This window comes from Brachyhypopomus gauderio, unplaced genomic scaffold, assembly GCF_052324685.1.
Source record: "Brachyhypopomus gauderio isolate BG-103 unplaced genomic scaffold, BGAUD_0.2 sc64, whole genome shotgun sequence".
Taxonomy (NCBI): Eukaryota; Metazoa; Chordata; class Actinopteri; order Gymnotiformes; family Hypopomidae; genus Brachyhypopomus; species Brachyhypopomus gauderio.
In genome coordinates, this window is record NW_027506885.1 from 1,190,747 (window position 1) to 1,213,576 (window position 22,830).

Genomic DNA, 22,830 nt, shown 5'->3' on the forward strand with positions numbered 1-22,830 from the left:
GTGTGTGTGGTTAATCATGGGATGACGTACTGGGACTGTGGGGGTTAACACGGCCGTCCTCCCTCCCAGTTAGACGGACACGATCTTCTCTGGCACCACTGCAGGACCACTGGGAGTTGAGCGTTGATTTTGAAGGTACATAATGAAATAGATGTCGTTTATGTCTTTAACTGAATTATTATTAAAGACTTTATTCTATCAACAAATGTGTTTTTGATTTTCATTGTTGACATTCAATAGCCCCTGTATGGATTGCAGAGCAGTTGAAAGTAAACAACTTGACATTAGTGGCATTAAAACACATTTGAGTCAGTAAATTATACAGGCTGATTGGGTTTGGGTTTTGTGTGGCAGCCTGCTGTGTGTGTAATGCTGCAAGTCAGAGGCCGCCAGCAATCACAGTGCTTGTGTTCACAATCAGCACCTCAGCAGGTGTAAAGTGCAGGGTGAGACAGCACTGCTTACATCTGGAGTTCACACCACTCCAGTTTCAGGATCTCAGAACTCAGCAAACACTAACAGATTACAAAAGACACATCTGTATTCTCCAGCATCAAAACCCTCACCAAACACCAGCATCCTCACCAAACACCTAAACCCTCACCAAACACCAACACCCTCACCCAACACCAACACCCTCACCCAACACAGTCACCTAACACCAACACCCTCACCCAACACCAACACAGTCACCTAACACCAACACCCTCACCTAACACCAACACCCTCACCTAACACCAACACCCTCACCCAACACAGTCACCTAACACCAACACCCTCACCCAACACCAACACCCTCACCCAACACCAACACAGTCACCTAACACCAACACCCTCACCTAACACCAACACCCTCACCCAACACCAACACCCTCACCAAACACCAACACCCTCACCTAACACCCTCACCCAACACCAGCATCCTCACCAAACACCTAAACCCTCACCTAACACCAACACCCTCACCCAACACCAACACCCTCACCCAACACCAACACCCTCACCCAACACCAACACCCTCACCCAACACAGTCACCTAACACCAACACCCTCACCCAACACCAACACCCTCACCCAACACCAACACCCTCACCCAACACCAACACCCTCACCCAACACCAACACAGTCACCTAACACCAACACCCTCACCCAACACCAACACCCTCACCCAACACCAACACCCTCACCCAACACCAACACCCTCACCCAACACCAACACAGTCACCTAACACCAACCCAGTCACCTAACACCAACACCCTCACCCAACACCAACACAGTCACCTAACACCAACACCCTCACCTAACACCAACACCCTCACCCAACACCAACACCCTCACGCAACACCAACACAGTCACCTAACACAAACACCCTCACCTAACACCCTCACCAAACACCAGCACCATCACCAACACCCTCACGCAACACCAACACAGTCACCTAACACAAACACCCTCACCTAACACCAACACCCTCACCAAACACCAACACCGTCACCTAACATCAACACCGTCACCTAACATCAACACCGTCACCTAACACCAACACCCTCACCTAACATCAACACCGTCACCTAACATCAACACCGTCACCTAACATCAACACCGTCACCTAACATCAACACCGTCACCTAACATCAACACCGTCACCTAACACCAACACAGTATTTTGATGTTGGCAGGAGGCTTTGAAAAACATGAAGTGGCAAACTAAAAGTCAAAGTCAAATTTATTTATATAGCGCTTTTTACAACATATGTTGTCACAAAGCAGCTTTATAATCGTATGGGTCCAGATCCCTAATGAGCAAACCAGAGGCAGTGGCGAGGAAAAACTCCCTATGATGGTGGGGAATAGGAAGAAACCTCGGGAGAACCAAGACTCAAAAGGGAACCCATCCTCCATTGGGCGGCCCGTTAGCACAAGTCCGTATTTATAGTCCAAATATAGTTCTGTAGTTATAGTTCTAATTCCAGGCCGAGTAGACACAGTCCCTTCGGTGTAGATGTTGGGCCTCAGGTAGGAGCATCAGCACGTCCTCTTGTGGCAATGGTACGTCCAACCCCGGCATCAGTACATCCACCGGCAAGCCAGACCATCTCCCAGGTGCTTGTATAGAATTGTCTTTGGTAGGAGCATATAACCAAGATTTAAAATACAGGTTGAGTATGTGAACATCATTTTAAACAACAATCGATTTAAACAGACATACACAGCTCACGAGCCAGTGATTAGCATGTGTCTCCAGCAGGCTAATCTATAGCAGCATAACTAAAGGGAGAGGTTCAGAGGGGACCACAGTCATGAGGGCTCACTGAGACGTTGCTTTACACCCAAGTCATTGTCACAACAGCAATAAATGATCCAATGAGTATACGTTCAGTTCCAGGATTTGCTGGCATCAGGAACGAATCGACTTTTGTCTTCAACAGACGTGTGTAGGGTTGGCGCTTGTGTGAAAATCATATATGGTATTAGTCTCCAAGGTGGGACTCAATGTTATTTCTAAGTTTCTATTATCACTTAAAAACAATGATGTCACTCAAGCTAGAACCTTCCTTTACAATGATGTCACTCGAACTACAGGCGTTTTGAGTGAGGTCACTCCAGGTTTGTAAAGGCCGTCTTTGTCACCGACAGGTGCGGCTGCATGAAGGTCGTGGGTTAGACTGGTAACTATAGCAGCTGCAGCCGGTTCACATTATAACACTGACCTGCACCATTTAGTTATTTAAAACCCAGTGAGGTCAGACACACGACGGCCTCACACTGACTCACCCAATCTGCTCCAGGCCCGTGCACTCTGACCTGTCTGCTTGAAGCACCGATACCCCTCATGACCTTTTGACCTGCATCACAAAGCAGCCTGTCGGCAGTCACCCATCATCATCATCATCTTCACCATCCTCATCACCATCATCTTCACCATCCTCATCCCCACCATGATCTTCATCACCACCATGATCTTCATCACCACCCCACCTGTTCCATTCATTGAGCTCATTTGGTGTTGGGCTGCCATTGACTAAACTCCATTACACACACACACACACACACACACACACACACACACAATATTTAGATACAGTATTTGTTTTATACAAGCGGAAGCAGCAAGAATGCATGAGTGTGTGTGTGTGTGTGTGTGTGTGTGTGTGTGAGTGTGTGTGTGTGTGTTGTACTCACAGGCAGACTGTAGCGGACCGATCAAGTGTTACATTGTTGCGGACACACTGGGTCAATAATTTGGCTACTGTGGGGTCAGACATCAACAGAGCCAGCAAAGGAGAAATGAGACATGTGACCCTAATCTCTCTCTCTCTCTCTCTCTCTCTCACACACACACACACACACACACACACACACACACACACACACACACACAGATAAGTAAATATACAAATGCACAAAAAGGCAAAACAACATTATTAATTCACACCTTATTGATGCTGACAAAATCCACTACAGTATCAAAAATCAACTACAGATACTGGATCCAGGAAGTGGTTCACCATAGGTGACAAAGTGTTCCCACTTCCTCCTCATCACTGGAATCTGGTGCACAAATACCCACAAAGTACTCTACTGCCCCCTGTGGGCAGCAATAACACAGTATGAAGTAACCACTCAGAAGCAGAGGGTGTAGGGAGAAAGAGAGGGTTTAGGGAGAGAGGGATAGGATGTAGGGAGAGAGAGATAGGGCGTAGGAAGAGAAGGATAGGGCGTAGGGAGAGAGGGATAGGGTGTAGGGAGAGAGAGGGGGAGAGGGTGTAGGGAGAGAGAGAGAGAGAGAGAGAGAGAGAGAGAGAGAGGGGGTGTAGGGAGAGAGGGAGAGGGTGTAGGGAGAGAGTGTAGAGAGAGAGAGAGGGTGTAGGGAGAGAGAGAGGGTGTAGAGAGAGAGAGAGAGGGTGCAGAGAGAGAGAGGGTGTAGGGAGAGAGAGTGTAGAGAGAGAGAGAGGGTGTAGGGAGAGAGAGAGGGTGTAGAGAGAGAGAGAGGGTGCAGAGAGAGAGAGAGGGTGTAGGGAGAGAGAGAGGGTGTAGAGAGAGAGAGAGAGGGTGTAGGGAGAGAGGACCTGCTATTATGGTGTGTCTACCCTCCCTGGTGTGGAGGACGGTGGCCTTCTGAGGTCGAACTTGGATGGTCGCAGCACTCAAATAGCAGCGCGGGACACGTAAGCACGTGACACGATGATGACGTGGTCACGTGCTCCTCCACCCTCAGGATTCGGCGTGCAAATCGGCCGTTTTGCACACAGATGTCTGGTGATGTTAGCACACACCCTGACTGTAGCAGCAGGGGTTAGATCTACTACATACTTCACAACAGCGCCCAGGGTGTCGCTGACATGACCATATAAGGCCGTGCACCTGTTAGACAGGTGAGTGGTGATCAAGAACACTTAATAATGAAAAGAGGGTCGTGCAATGAAATGACAGTGCTGTCAATCAAGTGGATATTCTGGTCAATTGTATATAAATCTGCTGATGCGCTGAACTGAGCTAATACATCACGAAACCTGCAGGACAGCAGAATGCAGGAGGATGGGGGGGCGGGGCTTAGCCATCACAAACCAATCATGATCCAGAGCCTCAATATCTGACCTGTGATCAGCAGTCCTCATCACACATACTGCAGGTATCTGGAGATGAGGGACTGTGTGTTGGCTGTACAGAAATGTCACTGTGCACCTTCATGGAGGCAGGCTCGGTTTTCTCTAGTGTTTATTGACAGTAACTTTTTCTTTTTGTCTCCCCCCCCCCCCCACAAACATTAGACAAGTCTATGAAACAGCAGCAAGACATTCTAGGAAACGACCACACAAAGGGGGTTTCTCTCATGCACAGGTGCGTCATTCGAACAGCGTCCGTTTAGATAAAAACAAATCAAAACAAAAAAAACAATTCCTGCTCCGAACGGTCCTGCGTAAATCCAGAGCGAATAAGAACAGCAGGAAGTGTCGTAATTACGTGATTATTGTTTTTTAATCCTGATGCAATACAGCACATCTCTGACAGAGCAAACATCGAAGAAACAGTTAGCGGCAAAGAGCTGCACGTCCTACAACAGATCCAGGTTCACATTCATAAACATTCTTTAAAAAGGCAAAGGTCCGCCTGGACCTTCTGAACTAGAACTTCTACATCTGACCCGCCTCTCGGAATAAAACAGCAAATGTTTCAGATGGATTAATGCAGCAATGTGCTGAGAAAACAAACAGACAAACAAACAACTCCACCTAGTTTGTGCAGATAAATGGTGGGCGGGGCTCTGGCACTGATTGGCAGCATTAGCCATTAGCCATTAGCCTCAAGAGGCCGTGGGGTCTTACAGGAGACGTGAGCGAACAGGTTCTACACGTGTCTGAAGGACGTGTATACGGAATGTACCGGAAAATCCACACCTACTCAAACACACACACACTTGCTCCCACAGCCGACTCTGTGATAGGTCCACGCAAGCTGTTCATACACAACTACTAAAAGGACGTAAAAAATGAAGACATTATAGACTGGTAGAAGAAAGGAATGAAAGTGCAGCCCGGTACGAATGTTGAGAGATCACAGTATGAACTGTAAGACATCAGTCGTAACTCCTGCTGTGGCTCTGTGATTAGATGGTGGGAATGCCGACAATGGTTAAGACAAAACGTTGAGCCCAGGGCCCTGTAACACGCCCAAGGTCACAAACACGCGTGGACGTCGTGTGGTCTACTGGCAGTGGCTACGTTCCTGGAAATGATAGCAGAAACATCCTGTTTATTCGTAGTGCTCAGGCAACGTTAAGTTTAAAACTGATTCATGATTCATGTAACAGGAATGTACTGGAAGGGGACACACGGGGACACACGGGGACCTTCCTCTGCACGTGAGCAGTGACTTTCTCAACACTCTGGTTGCTCGGACCGCAGGAATGGACTGATTGTCCGTTAAAAGTAACAAGAAGCCTGTCTAAGAGGGACTGAGACGCTGGACCAGCGAGACGAGACGAGACGAGAGCCCAGCGGGAGCTAAAGGACTGCTGACCTGTCCATTTCTGTGGACTGTAACTGGAACACGAGATGAGAGGGTTTTACACAGCCTAACTCGCGCTCCGCTCGGTGAAGAACACAAAACCGGCCTAGAGGAAAATAACATTTCTGCTGTAAAAAAGATCTATCCAACACTCATACAAACATCTATCATAAAGTGTACAAAAATGTTCTCATAGATATTTAAATACACATAAATCCAGTTTCAATATATTACATATCTTTAAACACAATTACTTGTGTGTGCAATATTTGTACATTTCTCATATATATGTATGTTTTATATATATGTACATATATATGTATATATGTATTTGTTTATACGTGAGCATACAAAGAGTCCCAAAGAGGCACAACATCAACTCCACATCAACCTCCATGTCCATGTTCCTCATGTCCAGGAAAACAAGACCACATCCCTCCACAGGGGGCGCTACTTCTCCGCCGAGCTCATCCTCTTGGACTTGATGAAGGCCATGCCGTGTGTCCTCATGTGGGTGTTCAGGACGCCCTCCGTCTCGAAGGTCTTCCCGCACACTTTGCACTGCGTGTCCGGGATGCCCGGCGTGTCCTCGGGCGCTAGAGCGTTCTCCTGCTGGTCGCCGTGGCGGCCCGACCCGGGCGGCTCCTTCAGCTTGTGCACGATGAAGAGGTGACGTGCCAGCGAATGGTGCGAGGTGTAGCCCAGGCCGCACTCACGGCATTGGTGGGACGAGCCGTCCGTCTTGTGCTGGGGGATGTGCTCGTGGAAGCGCACCAGGTCCTCGGTGGTGAAGTTGCACACCGCGCACTTGTGAGTCTTGAAGACGTTCACCTTCAGCTTCTTGAGGGGCTGAGAGGACGCGTCCCTGCGCGGCTGACCGGGGGGCCTCTTCCTCCCCTCTTCGTCTTCCTCATCATCCTCTTCAGCATCCTCACCATCAGAGGTGAGCTTGCGCTTGGGACTGCGTACCTGAATGAACACACACACACACACACACACACACACACACACACACACACACACACAGTTCTTGACCAGTTGCAGCAGTGAACAGCTTACAAAGCTCACAAGCTGAAGATTCAGCGGTCTGCAGTGATCTTTCTCCTGAACCTGCTCCGGCCAGCACAGTCATCCAGGAGGACAACAGTGCAGGATCAACAACGATAAACAACAGAGGAATAAGGGAAGTTGCAGCGGTCAGAGGTCAGAGGTTTTCGCTAACTGATGACATGGAGCTGCTACTATGCCATGAGTAGTTCACCCCACACTCCACACTCCAACCCCAGCTCTCAGCTGCGTCTCCCCCGGCTCTCAGCTGCGTCTCCCCCGGCTCTCAGATGCGTCTCCCCCTGCTCTCAGCTGCGTCTCCCCCTGCTCTCAGCTGCGTCTCCCCCGGCTCTCAGCTGCGTCTCCCCCGGCTCTCAGCTGCGTCTCCCCCGGCTCTCAGCTGCGTCTCCCCCAGCTCTCAGCTGCGTCTCCCCCGGCTCTCAGCTGCGTCTCCCCCGGCTCTCAGCTGCGTCTCCCCCGGCTCTCAGCTGCGTCTCCCCCGGCTCTCAGCTGCGTCTCCCCCAGCTCTCAGCTGCGTCTCCCCCGGCTCTCAGCTGCGTCTCCCCCAGCTTTCAGATGCGTCTCCCCCGGCTCTCAGCTGCGTCTCCCCCGGCTCTCAGCTGCGTCTCCCCCGGCTCTCAGCTGCGTCTCCCCCAGCTCTCAGATGCGTCTCCCCCGGCTCTCAGCTGCGTCTCCCCCGGCTCTCAGCTGCGTCTCCCCCGGCTCTCAGCTGCGTCTCCCCCGGCTCTCAGCTGCGTCTCCCCCGGCTCTCAGCTGCGTCTCCCCCAGCTCTCAGCTGCGTCTCCCCCGGCTCTCAGCTGCGTCTCCCCCGGCTCTCAGCTGCGTCTCCCTCAGTTCTCAGATCTTTGCTCATTCTGCTCATGTTTACGGACACTTTCGGCTGTTTTCATGTCTGCATTCATGTCTCCTGTAAGATTCAGTAGGTAGCCATGGTGATAAGATCATACACAGCACTCAGTTGCAGCCCTGATCTAACACGCAAGGTGCCAATATTCCCTTATCAATCTAGATTAGACGAATCAGTTGGAGATCAGGGGCTTTCAGCTCCAAACCTGGATCCCTCACCTCATCATCATCATCATCATCATATGTTTTCTTCATATAGGTACAAGAGTAGACTAAAGACTAAATCTAGACTAAAGACTCATCTGTTTACTTTGGCCTTTGATTAATCTGTTACATATTTACCACATCACATATCTTTCTTCTCCGAGGTTCACCTGGGGAGTAACACTGCAGTCGGAGCCTACAATACCAGTATCATCACTCTAACACGGAATGAAAACCTGGCGTTCATCACAAGACATTTACAGCGACAATATCAACACCCAGAACTTTCATTCTAGTTACCTTATACTTAGTCTGATTGTGTGATTTGTTTGTAACTTGTGTGTTCATCTGTATAATTTGTTTTTGTGTAATTTGTGTGTTAACGGGCCGCCCAATGGAGGATGGGTTCCCTTTTGAGTCTTGGTCCTCCCGAGGTTTCTTCCTAATCCCCACCATCTCAGAGTTTTTCCTCACCACTGTCGCCTCTGGCTTGCTCATTAGGGATCTGGACCCAAACTATTGTTAACCTTGTAAATCCTGTAAAGCGCTTTGTAACAACATGTGTTGTGAAAAGCACTATACAAATAAATTTGATTTGATTTAGTACAAGAGACTGGGCCAGTGGATTTGACTTTAGCGACACTGAACCACAGCGAGCTTTTATGCTGGGTGGGTCAGATTATGCATTAGATTAAGACATGAGATTAAGGTGTTAGATGAAGGTGTTCAAGCTGGATGTCAGAAGCTCTGGCCTTGGCCAGCGTGCGGGACCAGACCTGCTCCTTGCTGGCTGGGTCGTCCGTGCTGCCGGGCACCGTCGGCTGGCCCTCCGTCTCACTGATGCTGTGGACCAGCTGGATGTGTTTCTCCAGCAGGAGTCTCTTGGTGAAGGTGCTTTTGGAGTCTGGACAGTGTCTGAGGATTACATGTTTACACTGTTAGATCTATGGTGTAATTCCTGGAAACCACTGGGTCTTACTCTACAATATATATGCCACACACACACACACACACACACACACACACACACACACACACACACACACACACGTGTGGAAAAAAGACTAATTGCACGATACTTACGGACAGGAGTAAACCTTTCGAACACCTTTATGTTTGATTCGATTATGTCTGCACAGACTGTGGGAGGAGCTAAAGGACTTCTCACACTGACGACACGGATGCTTCTTGAGATGCTGCAATTCAGGAGAGAGATAAAGAGGAATTATTTTAAATCACTGCTCCATATATACACGTTTCTTCGTATACATATAGTCAATGTAAATGCGACCTAATTAATTTTTTTCTGCTGAAATTTTGTAGTTGAGTATATTTGTGAAGAGTTTGGACAAAGAGCCGGCTGTTGTGTTATTTGGCTGTTCCTGCCTGACAGCATGACTGGTTCATATCTTAGTCAAACGGGGAATTATAGGCTGTCACAGGAGCTAATATTACGCTCCTCACAACACGGTGAAATAAGCTGTTGAATTAGGAGGCATTATTTCTGCATTAAGACCAGTGTGTTGCACCTCCAGGGCAGACGGCAGCTGAGTTGTTGGCTTAAGTACCTCTCTCTCTCCTTACCTTGATTTTGAGGCTACTGCTCCAACTGAGACTACGATTAAGACACACCCTACGATTATGGCAAACAAACACGCGTGTTGCTCTTCAGAGTAATGTGGCCGACTGGCTGCACGGCCTGTTCTTTTACCACCTCGTGGGTTTGGCCCAGTGAAGCACAATTGCACAATTGTTTTCTTTAAACTGACATTTACGCGTTAGCCAAAAGACTGCGTGCTGGACACCAGGGAACGCTGCATTTAAACACAAGTGGATCATTTTATTTTAGTGAGTCACGTAACACGCTGTGATTTGCGAAGGTTCCTTTGGCCGTAGCCTCTACCACGTGAATGCCGAATCTAAATTCAGAAGCGCTGTGTTCACGTTTTCATTTTGCCATCCTAAACTGGTTTTGGCACCGTTAGTCAACCCAGCAGCAAGCATCGTGTTTACCTGAAAACAGGGTCTGACTCCACCTGCTGGGCACTAAAGGTACATCACAAGTGTAACACAAAGCACAGAGTAACAACTACTTCTGTCTACTATATTCACCCAAAGTGTAAAACACTGTTGAGGTACAAGTGAACAGCTTTTGGGTTATTTGCAAATTAGGTTGACACTTAAATTGTTAGCTCATGAGCTCAAATCTAAAAGCTAAAATGCTAATACCCCTGACTTTGTTCTCTGTTAGCTTCCATGCTAACTGCTTAGCACATTAGCACATGGCTTACTAGCTTTCAATATTATGCTAAATGCTAGCATACTTGAATCGTTAGCCTCAATAGTTTGTGTCTGAGCACGTTCGAGTGACAGGTGCGATTTGTACATCCTCCATCTTACCTTGCCGTGTTCTCTCTTCATGTGTGCGATGAACACCTCCTTCTGGGTGAAGAGTCGGTCACACTCCTTACAGGTCCAACCAGGGCACGCAGGGGCCGTGGACGATGACGGGGGCTTTTTGAGGGGGTCCATCCCGTTACTAGCCTTCTTAACCGGGCAAGAGGGTTTCTTGTCCTCTTTCTCCAGGCCGTTGAGGACACCCCCCTCTTTGCTGTTGGAACTGGAGGTCATGGAGTTAATAGGCTTACTGCTCAGCGGAAGGTTGATGCCCAGATTAGGTGGACCCTCAATGGTCTTCAGCGTGCCGTGTGTGGACTAGAGGAGAAGAATGGAGATGTTTTAGGTTGGCACCTGCTCCATTACGGTTAGTGGGGTTCACAGTACTGCACTACTAATGGCAACACAAGAAAATCTGAAACAAACAAACAACAACCAATGTGCACAAGAGAATGTTACACATATTGGTTTGCATGTAAACGCATACATTTTTAAAGATATCTGCAAAGTATTAACACCCGACATGTTTGTATGTAATTCACCTCTACCGCGTCATTAGCACGCCCTGCGTTTACCTTAATGTGATCCATCATCAGCTGTTTCTGGGCGTAATGCATGGAGCAGTCTGGACACTTGAAGACAGACACCTTCTGATTGGATATGTGCTGATCAAAGTGGGTGTACAGCAAGGGCTGCTGGGTAAAAACCGTGTCACACATGGAACACTTGTAGATTAACCTGTGGAAACAACATACAAACGATCAATATCGGCCACAGAATGGCATCAACAGCTAAAGAAATTGTTCAAGGAGGGAAAAAAAACAAAAATATTTTCACATATTATATATTTTGCAGTTTTCCTTCTTTCATTTTTGCACTGATCTGTGAGGCTAAAGATCACAAGCAGGTGTGATGGAGGTTTATAACCACCAATCATCATATAATTACTATACAAGTTCATATCTGCTTGTTTTGATAGCATCAGAGGTCCACCACAAACACTGAAGAAACCAAATCTGGACACCAAACAGTTCTTGTTGATTACACGGTGGCTTGGTGGTTAGCACGTTAGCCTCTCAGCACTGGGGTCTTGGGTTCAAGTCCCTATCTGAGAGGAGTTTCCATGTTCTCCCTGTGTTTGCGTGGGTTTCCTCCAGGGTCTCCGGTTTCCTCCCACAGTCCAAAAACATGGAGGTTAGGTTAAATTGGCCCTCCCCAATTCCCTTACAAATTCTTCCTGAATGTGTTTGTGTCTCTTCATGTTCAAAAAAAAAAAAAAAAAAAGTGTTTGTGCATGAATGTGTGTGTGTGCTTGTGTGCCCAGTGGTGGATGGTGCTCTGTCCCTAGGGTCTGTCCTCTCTCCCCTTCCTGCACCCCATTCAGTCCCCCAGGGGGCTGTGGATCCCAGTAGAGAGTACGCTGTGCTCAATTGGCTGCCGCTTCTCGCCGGTGTGTGTGTGATTGGTAGTGTAAGAGTTGTACCTGTGTTAAAATTGTAAAGCGACCTTGGGTGTCTAGAAAGGCGCTATATAAGTTGAACATTCATTCATTAGTCCCATCTGCACTACGAAAAAACATTTTGTGTAAATGTTATTTCCTCTGCAACAGTTAACCATTAAAAAAAACAGTATAGTCTTACGAACGTCAATGAGTTAACCTGACTAAAAACCTAAATATTTATGAAAAGTATTTTGCACGCAGTATGTACAAAGTATGTATTTGCACTTTGAGGACAGAGTACTGACACCATGGGCTCAAATGATTCAGAGATCCAATAAAATCAAATTGATGAGGATTAAATGTGGTAAAATTAAACTAATAATAAAACAGTGAAGAGTCAAAATGAAAACGACTGAACAAACCTAGTAACATTGTAGTAGTGTGTGGAAAAGGCAACAGTAACCACAGAACACACACCGATGGCGAAACAAACACACGTGCACACACACACACACACAACGGTGGTGAAAACACACACACACACACACACACACACACACATGTGGTGAAACACACACACACACACACACACACACACATGTGGTGAAACACCCACACACACACACCCCCCAATGGTGAAACACACACCCACACACACACATGTGGTGAAACACACACCCACACACAAACACACACACCCATACCCCAATGGTGAAACACACACCCACACACACAGACACAGCCACGTTGACGGATGTTCTGTTCCACATATGTCAGAGTTGATCACCACCAGATGTGTTTAAAACTCTTCACCTGGTCAGGTGTGATGTTTCCTGACATGGTCACAGGTGTGTGAGGAGGCACAAAGGCACCACCTGCTCCTTTCATTAGTGAGCACTGAAGATGAAGGTTGGCACGGAGCCAGACCGGTGAAGGCCCTGCTGCCTAGCCCAGTGTGTATAATGCCTTTCTACACCTTCACAGTTTGGAAAATGTCAAGGTAAAACCAGCGGAGGGCCAGTTTGACCCGCTTACTGAATTACCACAAACTTGGCAAAATGCGCAACTGTCCTTGTTTTGTAAAAAGCACTAGAAGTATCTGTACAACCGATGAAACATTTTTTGCACACTGAAAAAGTGTGTAGTATGTGGTACTCTTTGAGGACACTAGGAAGGACACTTGGTCAAATGACAGTATTAATAAACGTGTATGTGATGGAGGGAAGACTCACTTGGCCTCACCAATCTTCACACCTGGGTGTTGCGTGTAGGCATGAGAGTGTGTGCCCGGGGCAGATTTAAAGGCCATGGGGCAAATGGGGCATTTGTAGAATATCTCACAGTGGGACCCCTGGATATGGGACTTGAGGCCTGCAATGTCAGCAAAGATGACGCTGCAGTGGACACACCTGCAGAGAAACATAACCGAGAACATTATTTTAATAATACAAAAGCACCCTACATGCAAAGCTGTATTTATTAGATATTATAAAGATTTAAATACGACATCAGTGAAATGTCAGTGGAAAAGTAATAACTGTGATTACATCCGTTTCTGCATATAGCATTTTGAGAGCTCGTCAATGAGCAGACATCCGATAGCCTGCTAATTGTGCCCTTAAGACCAATTAGACACTCGATTTCAGCATTTTTGTAGCAAACTGTGGAAAGACCGCATCCTATGAGTGGACAATGACAGGAAGTGATGCAATGAAAGACCATGAGAAGAACGGGAGGACAGAGGATGAGACGTAGATGAGACGCAGGCACTGACCGGTAGCCCACTCTGCGCGTGTAGTGCAGGCAGTTCTTGGTGACGTGGGACTGGAAGTGCACGGAGCGACAGATGGCCCCACACTCCGGGCAGACGTATGGAGACTTGTGCTGATGGATGCGCTGGTGGGAGGCGTAGCTACACTGATTGGGAAGCAGCATTTGGCAGATGGTGCAGGTTCTCTGTTCCATTTGGAGGAAGATAATAAAAAAAAAAGGTTCTACTGTAAATGAATATTAACCATGTGAAATACATATAAGAAAACTGTTCTTTTATTAATTAGTGATGGGCCGATCCTGTGTTCTTCAGTTCCGATCCGATATATAACTGCCAATACAGATACCGATACAAATACCGATATAAGGGCTCTTTAGTTTATTATCATTGGTACTATGTTTAAGGACACACAACGGACTGAGACTGCTGGGGGTTGAAGGTAAACTGTGGAATCCGGATCACTGGTGCGTTTCGTGTTAACATTACAGCGCGTTTATTGTCCAGCTCAAGCTGCGGACTGGAAAATGGATCGGTAAGTGGATCGGCCGCATTCGCCTGATATCAGATAAGTTAAATTACCGGTACGTCAATATCGGCCCCGACACCGATATTGTATCAGATCGGTCCCATCTCTATTATTAATGTGATAGACTGCATAGCAATAAGCTTTTCGTGAAATCAGCTTTAAAAAAATCTGGTTACAAATGAAGGTGTAATTTTTTTATTGTCCTAAAATTTTTATTCAATAATCTGTGGAGTACGGTAGTACCTGTCCACTTGACTCGGCCGCCTGCTGGTAGTGCATTGCCAGGGAAGACTCCTCCTGAAACACCTCATTACACTCCAAACACTTCAGATTCGACCGGCAGAGTTTGGAGGCGTCTTCTTCCAACGGCATGGCAGCCACTACAGGAGCCGACGAGGGGGCAGAGATCACGGTTGTCATGTCATTCTTCCCTTGACTGCCCCCCAGAGAAGAACCGTGGGTTGACGTAGAAATGGGGGCAGTAGAGGTAACCGATGGGGCCAAGATCATCTGATCAGCGGGGATGGGCTTCAGGATCAGATGGGAACACTGCATGACCACTCCTTTGTCTTTATGTCCTCTCGCGTGAGAAAGGAGGCTGCACTTGTTGTAGAAGACCAAGTTCTTGGCGCAGTGGTTGCAAGTGACTTCGATGCGAACACTTCTTCGGTCATAATGCTGGCTTAGGCTTTTCTCCAGAGCAAAAGAGTCACCACACTCAAGACATTTGTATCCCCGCGATGGTAGAGAGATGCAAGCAGAAGACGGTGGGCAAAGGTTGGGCACATACACTGGCACAGGGTTGATGCTGCTGAGGACCTTGTTGAAGGCCTCAACAACTGAACTCTGGGAGCTGGCCAACACCTGAACACGGGACACTTTCTTAGGCGGCTGGCAGGCCAGTAAGGCTTGCTTTATGGGCTGCTGGGGTTTCGACAGGACCTGGTGGAGCTCCGAGGCTGATGCGGTCTGGGGAAGGAGGTTCAAGTTGGTGAGGTGGACGGTCTTTGGCACGAGTTTGGTGTTGGTTAGGCTGGAGGCAGGCACCACAACAGTTTGTTGCTTAATAGCATTGGCAGCTTTGAGGATGGCACTGCTGGCACTCTGAACCGATGCGGCAGGTATGACGGTAGCTTTTACTGTTGTATTGTTGGCCAGTTTCAAGTTAATTACCTGAGAACCAGCTGTCTTGACTGCAGAGACCGGTAAGAAAGCAGTTGCAACAGGCTTGATGGTCATTTGCTTTGTTACTTCAATAGCTGAGCCTGCAGAAGTTGCTACCACTGTAGTAGGTAGTGCTGCTCTGGCGGGAGATGAGAACACGGCATTTGAGGTTGGTGAGGACAAGAGGGAGGATACAACAATAGATGCCGTGTCAATGCCCTTTTTGAGACCTTCAGGGTCGAACTCCGGTAGTACCCTGGTGACAGTCCTTTTTATTTGGCCAGATGATGTTTTAATAGTTTTAATACGGACTTTGGGAATTACAGGGGTGGACCCTGCTGGCGACGATGGAGACCCTTTGCTACTGTGCTCACTGGTAACACTGCAAGGGCTCTCGGGCTGTTTGGATAGCATTTTCTTAGCGTGCTCCAAAGCCGATTCTTGCTCTGGTGGTTTTTCTGTCACCTTTGGGCTTTCCTTGGCCTCTTTAGGTGAGCCTTGTTTAATGGTGAGGGACTCTGGGGCCATTGAGTCTGTGCCAGCCTTTTTAGCACTAAGAGCAGCAATAGCGGCAATGCATGATGACAGTTTGACCGATGATTTAGCCTTGGCCTGAGCTGGGTTGGACATACTGAACCCAACAACTGGTTCCTTTGCTTCTTTTCCAGTTTGGGGTTTGAGCATCTCCTTAGGCTGGTCCTCAGTTTTTGGGAGTTTTGGCTGATCATTCGAATTGCCTAAAGTACTATTGGTGTTAGGGTTTTCGGTTTTTGAAAGGTTGTAATTGCCGTTTGCTCCTGGTTTTGACAGGCCATCCCCTAAAACAGACTTGGAAGGTTGTGTGGAAAGATCTTCTTGTTTAGTGTTACTTCCTGTGAGAGGATTTGGTCTGAAACACGGTAAAGTGCTTTCCCTGTCTAAAGGGTCGTCCACTTCAATCTTATCTTCATCATCAAACTCATCGGCGCTGGAAATGGGACTAAGCTGTCCGAATGTGGACCCCGCCACGTCCACGGTGTGACTTTTCTGAAATTTGTCTCCTTCTTTGCTTAATCTGTTGTTAGGTGAAACTGCCATGAAACCATTGTGTATACCGTTTCCTACTGAGGTATGGGTGTCCTTATCTGAAAGAGGATGGTCGTTTGTTTCGATGTTTCTGATATTCTTGACAATGACACTGACTCCAACATCTGGGGCTGAAGGAACATGAGACTCCTCATCTTGGTGGACGTTGTGTTTGAGCTGCCCCTCGTGGTCGTCATGGCCGGACTCAATGGCGGCCTTAGGATCCACTATGTCAGGAATGTCAAAGGCCGCAAGCAGATCATCAAAATCTGGGGTTTTCATGTCACCCATGGTCTTAGAAAAATGAGTTAAAACCCTTTGAGGGGAAAAAAAAATACTAATGTTAGCAATTGTTTTATTCAAGTTTAGTGAACATTATACAGACCTAAATTACACATCAGCTTATACACAATATGAAATCATTGTAAAGCAGCGATTTCTAACTGAGCTCTTTTCCCAGAGGTCCAGCGAGACTGCCGGCTTTGTACTCCATGATTCAACTCATCCACTGTCAGTGTGACAGGTTAAAACAGTTTACAGCCTGCCAGATCTCACACGGCCGTATCTGCAGTCAGAGCTGAGCCAAGATGGCACCGTGTTTGAAGGCTACAGGCTTGGTTTGAGCCCAAGCTGTTCTGTACAAAGCAGCTCTCAGTAGAGCTCTTCTGAAAAAGGTCCCGGCGAGTTCTTTCTACGAATACTGCAGTGGATATAGAGCCAAACCCATTTCATGTTTTAATCAATTATATATTATATATGTATAAGGTAACAGATATGACTGAAATGTTAAAGATTATCATCTCACATCTACCACAGGCTAAACTTAAGGCTTTGCTGATGTATTAAGCATTCATTTTGACACCCAAACCTACTTAAAAATATATTTTTTTTGGTATTACAGATAAATCTTCAACTTAGAAGGTAAAACACCTGCTGCTTGAAGGTTCTGTGAACCGACCTGAAAGAGCAGTACAGGGCAGAAGGTTTGCAAACCCTGTGACCTTCCAGAATCCGCCATGATAGAAATAATGCATATGATCACCAGCGTGGGTTTAATTTCAGCATTGGAGGGACACAGCTCACACCAGCTGACCCAACACATTATACGAGTGCTGTGAGCAGGAATTATGGGAAGGGGAGGGGGATGACAAAAAAAAAAAAAAAAAAAACTACGCCTGTGATGATCATAATCACAATTCCCTTAACATTTATTACACGCCAGTATGAGAAGATAGTTAGAACATGTGTGGTAGAACAACTGTAGTCAGATGTAACTGTCAGTGGCTGTCAGCGGTGCCGAGCAGGTTGGTGTTAAGGCTGAGCATTAAAGTGTGAAGCACACCCCAGCTTCACAAGAATAACAAACAGGCACCTTCAAATCCAGGGAGTGCACGTCTGGGTTCAAAATTACCATACTGCCTTTTGAGATTTTACTCCAAAAAAACTAAGCATTGTGAAACTTTTTAAACCACTGATAATTTAATTTTCTTGTTATAGTATTTGACATTTTCTTATTACAGTATTTCATGACTCATTTTACAACCCTATAAATCTGACATCATTAGATCAGGGTTGCCCTTATATACATGGTCACATTAAAATATATGACACATGTGAATGTAAATGGCATGTGAAGCTGAACTAATGAGCCTTGAGAACACATTATGCAATATTAGCCAATAATCCAACACACGATGGATCAAATGGTTTGACAAAATGGCTTCCGCTGATGAAACAAATGTTCAGTGTGACGCTGGTCAACAGGGGTCTTAATATGATGTAGCATATATGATAAACTACATGCTGTAAGAAATGTATCCCTCTTAGTGACGGAATGCCACGTCAAACGATCACACAGCAAACGTGCGGTAGGCCAAACGCACTTCAGCGGCCAGAAGGAGATCAGAGACGCACACGGCGGCTGTGTTTATAGTTCAGGTCGGAATTTCATGGAGTGAAATTTGTTTTCATATGGAGAGGTGGTGAAGGGAAAAAATAAAAGATAAAAAACAACGAGGAAACAAAAAAACACGGACAGAAATGAGGAGGACGTGGTGCGGCTACAGTGGGCCAGACGATCACTGCAGCAGCTCACGCCTACAGCCTCACACACTCGCCCGCAACGTCCTCCATTACTGTTATTAACATCTGCACGCTCCTCACAGGCAGGGCCAAAATGGCCCTCTCCCCCTCCTCCACACACACACACACACACACACACAATGGAGCTAACGGTGGGTAATGCAGAGAATGAAGAAGAGAGAGATGTGTATAAAACAGGGCTGTAGAGGAGGTGTGTGTGTGTGTAAGTGTTGTAATGGAGAGTGAACAAGAAAGAAGGCCTCAGAAAGAACTAAGCTAACACAATCAATAATAATGATACACGCACCCTGTGTGCTTTAGATCATTAAAATCAACACAACCACTATTACTGCACAAGGGATCCTGGCACACACACACGCACACACACACACACACACACACACACACACACACACACACAAACACACACATGCAAGCGTCCGGAGCAGCACTCCTCACCCTCTCTTCCGACCATTTTACCGCAAAACAACCTTCTTCCTTTCTTTACTTCCTTCCTGCCTCTCCGTCTTTCCCTCTGCCAACTCCACGGGCTCAACCAAACACCTCCTCCCTCTCTCCTCGTCATTCCACAGTTAGTGGGGGGGGGGGGGGGGGGGGGGGGGGGGGGGGGGGGGGGTCCTGTTCCCACAGCAGCCGCGGCCCGTTGTAAGAGACGAGGGTCACCTTACAGCCACGGCTCCCCAGAGTCAGACCAGGGAGCACTAGTGCTGAAGGGACCCAGAGAGGCTGCACCCAAGCTGGGCTACGTGACTGTTCCCTCCCCCCACTCTAGGGCTGGATCATGGCTGCTTCTCTGCCAGCTCATCTCCATGGCTCTGCCCCCCCCCCCCCCCCCCCCCCCCCCCCCACACACACACACACACACACACACACACAGCAAGCGTAAGGGAGAGACGTGGTAAACTGCTCCACGGCCCTGTCGAGACTGGGACTACTTCATGGACTCCTGTGCCACGAAGCAGCCGGCTATCTGCCTCTAGCACAGTGACTGCATTGTTCCCGTGTCTCCTCGGCTGCCTCAAACCGGTTTCAGCCGGTTCCGGTCACCCCACATAATGTCTGTGCTGCAGTGCAGCTCCACGGAGGAGCTGCCCACTTAGCTGCCTGCAACGCACCAAAGCTCAAACATTTCAGTCAAAATACAGCCGCCGAGCGCCGTTAAGACCACGGACCGCAGTGCTGGACCGAGGCTCAAAGAGGTTAGTGCTGAAAAAGACTCTGAAATCCGTGCTTGTCCCACCGAAGGAAAGACGAGGCCTGAAAACCAGACACAAACCCAGTGTGGGGGGGAAACGCAGGACACACATGCACAGAGAGGCTCCCAAACCCACTCGTATGGATGAATGACAACAGGATGGAAATGACAGACAGACAGACAAAGGTGCCTTTCCGAGGAGAAGCCCGGGCAGGAGTGTACGTGCACGCCTCCCACCAGCTCTTCCCCGAGAAAAGAGCCGGTAACACGGTGAACGGGCAGGGTACCTGTCCTCCGTTTGCTCTGCTCTTCCACACTGCCCCATCTGCAGCAATGCTCTCTTCTTCCTTTTCCTGCTCTACCTCACCCTCTCCTCCTCCTCTCCCTCCCCCTCTCCTCCTCTCCCTCTCTCTCCCCCTCTCCTCCTCTGCTCCTCTCCTACACCGAGCCCCTGCTTGCTCTCTGCGTTTCCTTTTTTTTTTTTTATTCCCCTCACAGAGACGGAGAGAAAGAGAAAAAGAGAAAGTGAGGTTAGTCAACTTAAAATCAGCTGTCTGTCTGTAATCAGCTGTCTGTAATCCCACAGCCCTGTGTAACTGAGTATCCTGTCTGGACTAAATGAGGGAAAAAAAAAAATCAAAAGGCCACATTACGCATGCACGTACACAAGTGTGAACACAGCGGTGCCTACCCCGGCTCCCTGGGCTCTCTCTCCCATCAAGGTTCTTCCATACGACGCTTCTTGTGACCAGCCCGACCAACCAGGCCCCATTCTGGGCGTCTTTCTCTTTTTTTGGTCTGCCTCTCCCGCTCTCTCTCTCTCCCTCATACCACGCTGCTGTCCTGTGGGTCACCTTCTTCTCACAGATGCAAGACATCTCATGGAAAAAGGGGGCAGTGTTCGACAGGCAGCTCTGGCCTTTTGTCTACGTGTGCCGTGTGTGTGTGTGTGTGTGTGTGTGTGTGTGTGTGTGTGTGTGTGTGTGTGTGTGTGTGTGTGTGTGTGTGTGTGTGTGTGTGTGTGTGTGCAGGGGTGGGGGTGCATGTCTGAAGGGACAGTACTGGCTCAGAAATGCAACCAGCTGCAGCAGTCAAAGACGAACAAGACAGGAATGGGGAGAGCTGGGAAAAAAAGAGGAAACAAGAGAAGCATACGACATGGAGATGGACTGTGTGTGTGTGTGTGTGTGTGTGTGTGTGTGTGTGTGTGTGTGTGTGTGTGTGTGTGGAGGGGGGAGCACCTCTGTAGTCATTACATTTACTTCCAGACAAACGGGAGGAACAAAGGGCCTATCATGGCAACCGAGGACTGGAGCTCAGAGGAACACACAGAGGGCGGAGTGTGAGTGTGTGTGAGTGTGTATGAGTGTGAGAGAGAGAGAGATCTCAGATGCAAGACTGAGATAGATAGAGCTATTAGACCAATGACTATATGTTGATGATGATTGTAAAACACACACACTCACAATCCACATAGAAACTCCTGGATTTGAAATGTGATATATAAGAAAACATTTTACTCTAATCTAATTCTGCAAATTTGACACCACAGGAAGCAGCACTGGTGAGCTGACCTTATGCACTTTGACCTCTAACACACAGATAACCTCTAATAGTGAGGGGTGGGTGGGTCTGTGCACGATCGTCCACTAAAGCAGTCAACATATCAGAGGAGCACAACAACAGAGCCAACCAATGACAACACGCCTCACTGGACTGTGCTCACACCAAGATCGCTAGGCAAGATGACATCATGCAGGAAAACAAAGGGATGGGGGTGGGAAAGGCTGCAATCAAAAACAATCTGTCTTGTCTGCTCATCTGATGTTGGCTCGGATAGACGTGCTCGGCGATTGTTGGCTTTGGCCTGATGTAGTGTCTCAAGCTTTGACCAATCAAATGGATGGATGGCCTTTCCCTCAGAATGACACGGCAGACCAGAGTGATATGAACACAGAAGCTGCACATGCCGGTGGTCAGTGTTCACACCGCACATACAGAAGCAGATTCTGTACTGTATAACCCCACGGCCCTCAGCAGAAAGGACAGCTACTGCCGTCTGTAAACAAGGGCGCAGAACAGATTCTAAATGTCATTCCATTTTCAGGCGTAAATCAAATGAGCCCGGGACATGCAGGTATTGTGCTGCAGATGTGAACCAGATAAATATTGGCTGCATTCAAAACACATGCAGTTTATGCCCTCAGTGAATAACTGAATAATAAGATTCAGTTCATACATGGCCTTGCACCATGGAAAGTTCATCTAAAACTATAAATCCATAATGACTTAGGAGGTAACAATTAGATTCATGTGTGTGTGTGTGTGTGTGTGTCCAGTGCAAAGCATTCTGTTATGCATTCACAGGCCTTGTGCAACCAGTCACAATACCACAAAAAAAAAGTTAAAAAAGGAAACAGCAGGCAGAGACCTACCTGTGTGCAGCTGTACCCAATGCTTTTTCTCAGTGAGAGGCTCGGCCGTGAGGAATCTTTTCCTTAGCAGGGAGGCAAAGGCAGATATCTGAGGCAGGGGAGGCCAGCCATGATTCTCGCTGCACCAGGATGATCAGAGCAGCAGGACGTGCAGCAGGACGGTGACACACACCAGCGCCTGTGGGAGAGGCCTGTGCAAATCACTGCATTTCACTGCAGTCAAAAAGCTTTTGCAAGACGCTGATCACGTCTGCGGTGCCCCCGTGCCGACACAGCTCTCAGGACGGGCACGTTTACTCTCTCTATCTCAGCCTGCACAGACATGGAGCACACGCGCGCGCTCGCGCCCCCGCCACACCAGTCCCGGCGGTCACGTGACTGCGCGTGTCGTATCGATTTCGCCTCTTCGCTCTAAAATTGTCCACATAACGTCTCGGCACGACAAACGGTGGTAATGTCAGGGGAAAGTAACGGCCTTTTGCACCTACCGATTGAAGCGTATTTCTTTTTTTTGCATTTTTGACGATTTGACTGAACGTGAAAGATTTTTCCCCGCAGTTCACAGCCTGGATACCCACAATCCTTTTCGCGCTGCACGTCTAT

General features: G+C 47.9%; 1 protein-coding gene across 9 annotated transcripts in view; it reads right to left on the reverse strand.

Moving 5' to 3' along the window:
- Window positions 1-1,348: 1,348 nt before the first annotated feature.
- znf532 (zinc finger protein 532) overlaps window positions 1,349-22,830 on the reverse strand; it is a 21,843-nt gene continuing 361 nt past the window's right edge. Inside the window, exons 1-11 of one of the 9 annotated variants that reach the window (XR_013124892.1) lie at window positions 22,716-22,830; window positions 22,228-22,405; window positions 14,509-16,810; window positions 13,743-13,924; window positions 13,201-13,377; window positions 11,103-11,265; window positions 10,531-10,845; window positions 9,214-9,326; window positions 8,907-9,045; window positions 3,187-6,981; window positions 1,353-3,025 (exon numbers count right to left, since the gene is read on the reverse strand). The exon at window positions 22,716-22,830 is cut by the window's right edge and continues 361 nt beyond it. Coding sequence is in view for 1 of the 9 variants with exons in the window: in XM_076988828.1 (XP_076844943.1) it covers window positions 6,463-6,981; window positions 8,907-9,045; window positions 9,214-9,326; window positions 10,531-10,845; window positions 11,103-11,265; window positions 13,201-13,377; window positions 13,743-13,924; window positions 14,509-16,810; window positions 20,080-20,117 (3,948 nt within the window). In the remaining 8 variants the exon portion in view is untranslated. Of the gene's footprint in view, window positions 6,982-8,906; window positions 9,046-9,213; window positions 9,327-10,530; window positions 10,846-11,102; window positions 11,266-13,200; window positions 13,378-13,742; window positions 13,925-14,508; window positions 16,811-19,035; window positions 19,160-20,079; window positions 20,162-20,483; window positions 20,915-22,227 lie in introns of those variants that run through there. The other 8 variants (XR_013124891.1, XR_013124890.1, XR_013124887.1 and 5 more) reach the window with 8 other exon arrangements.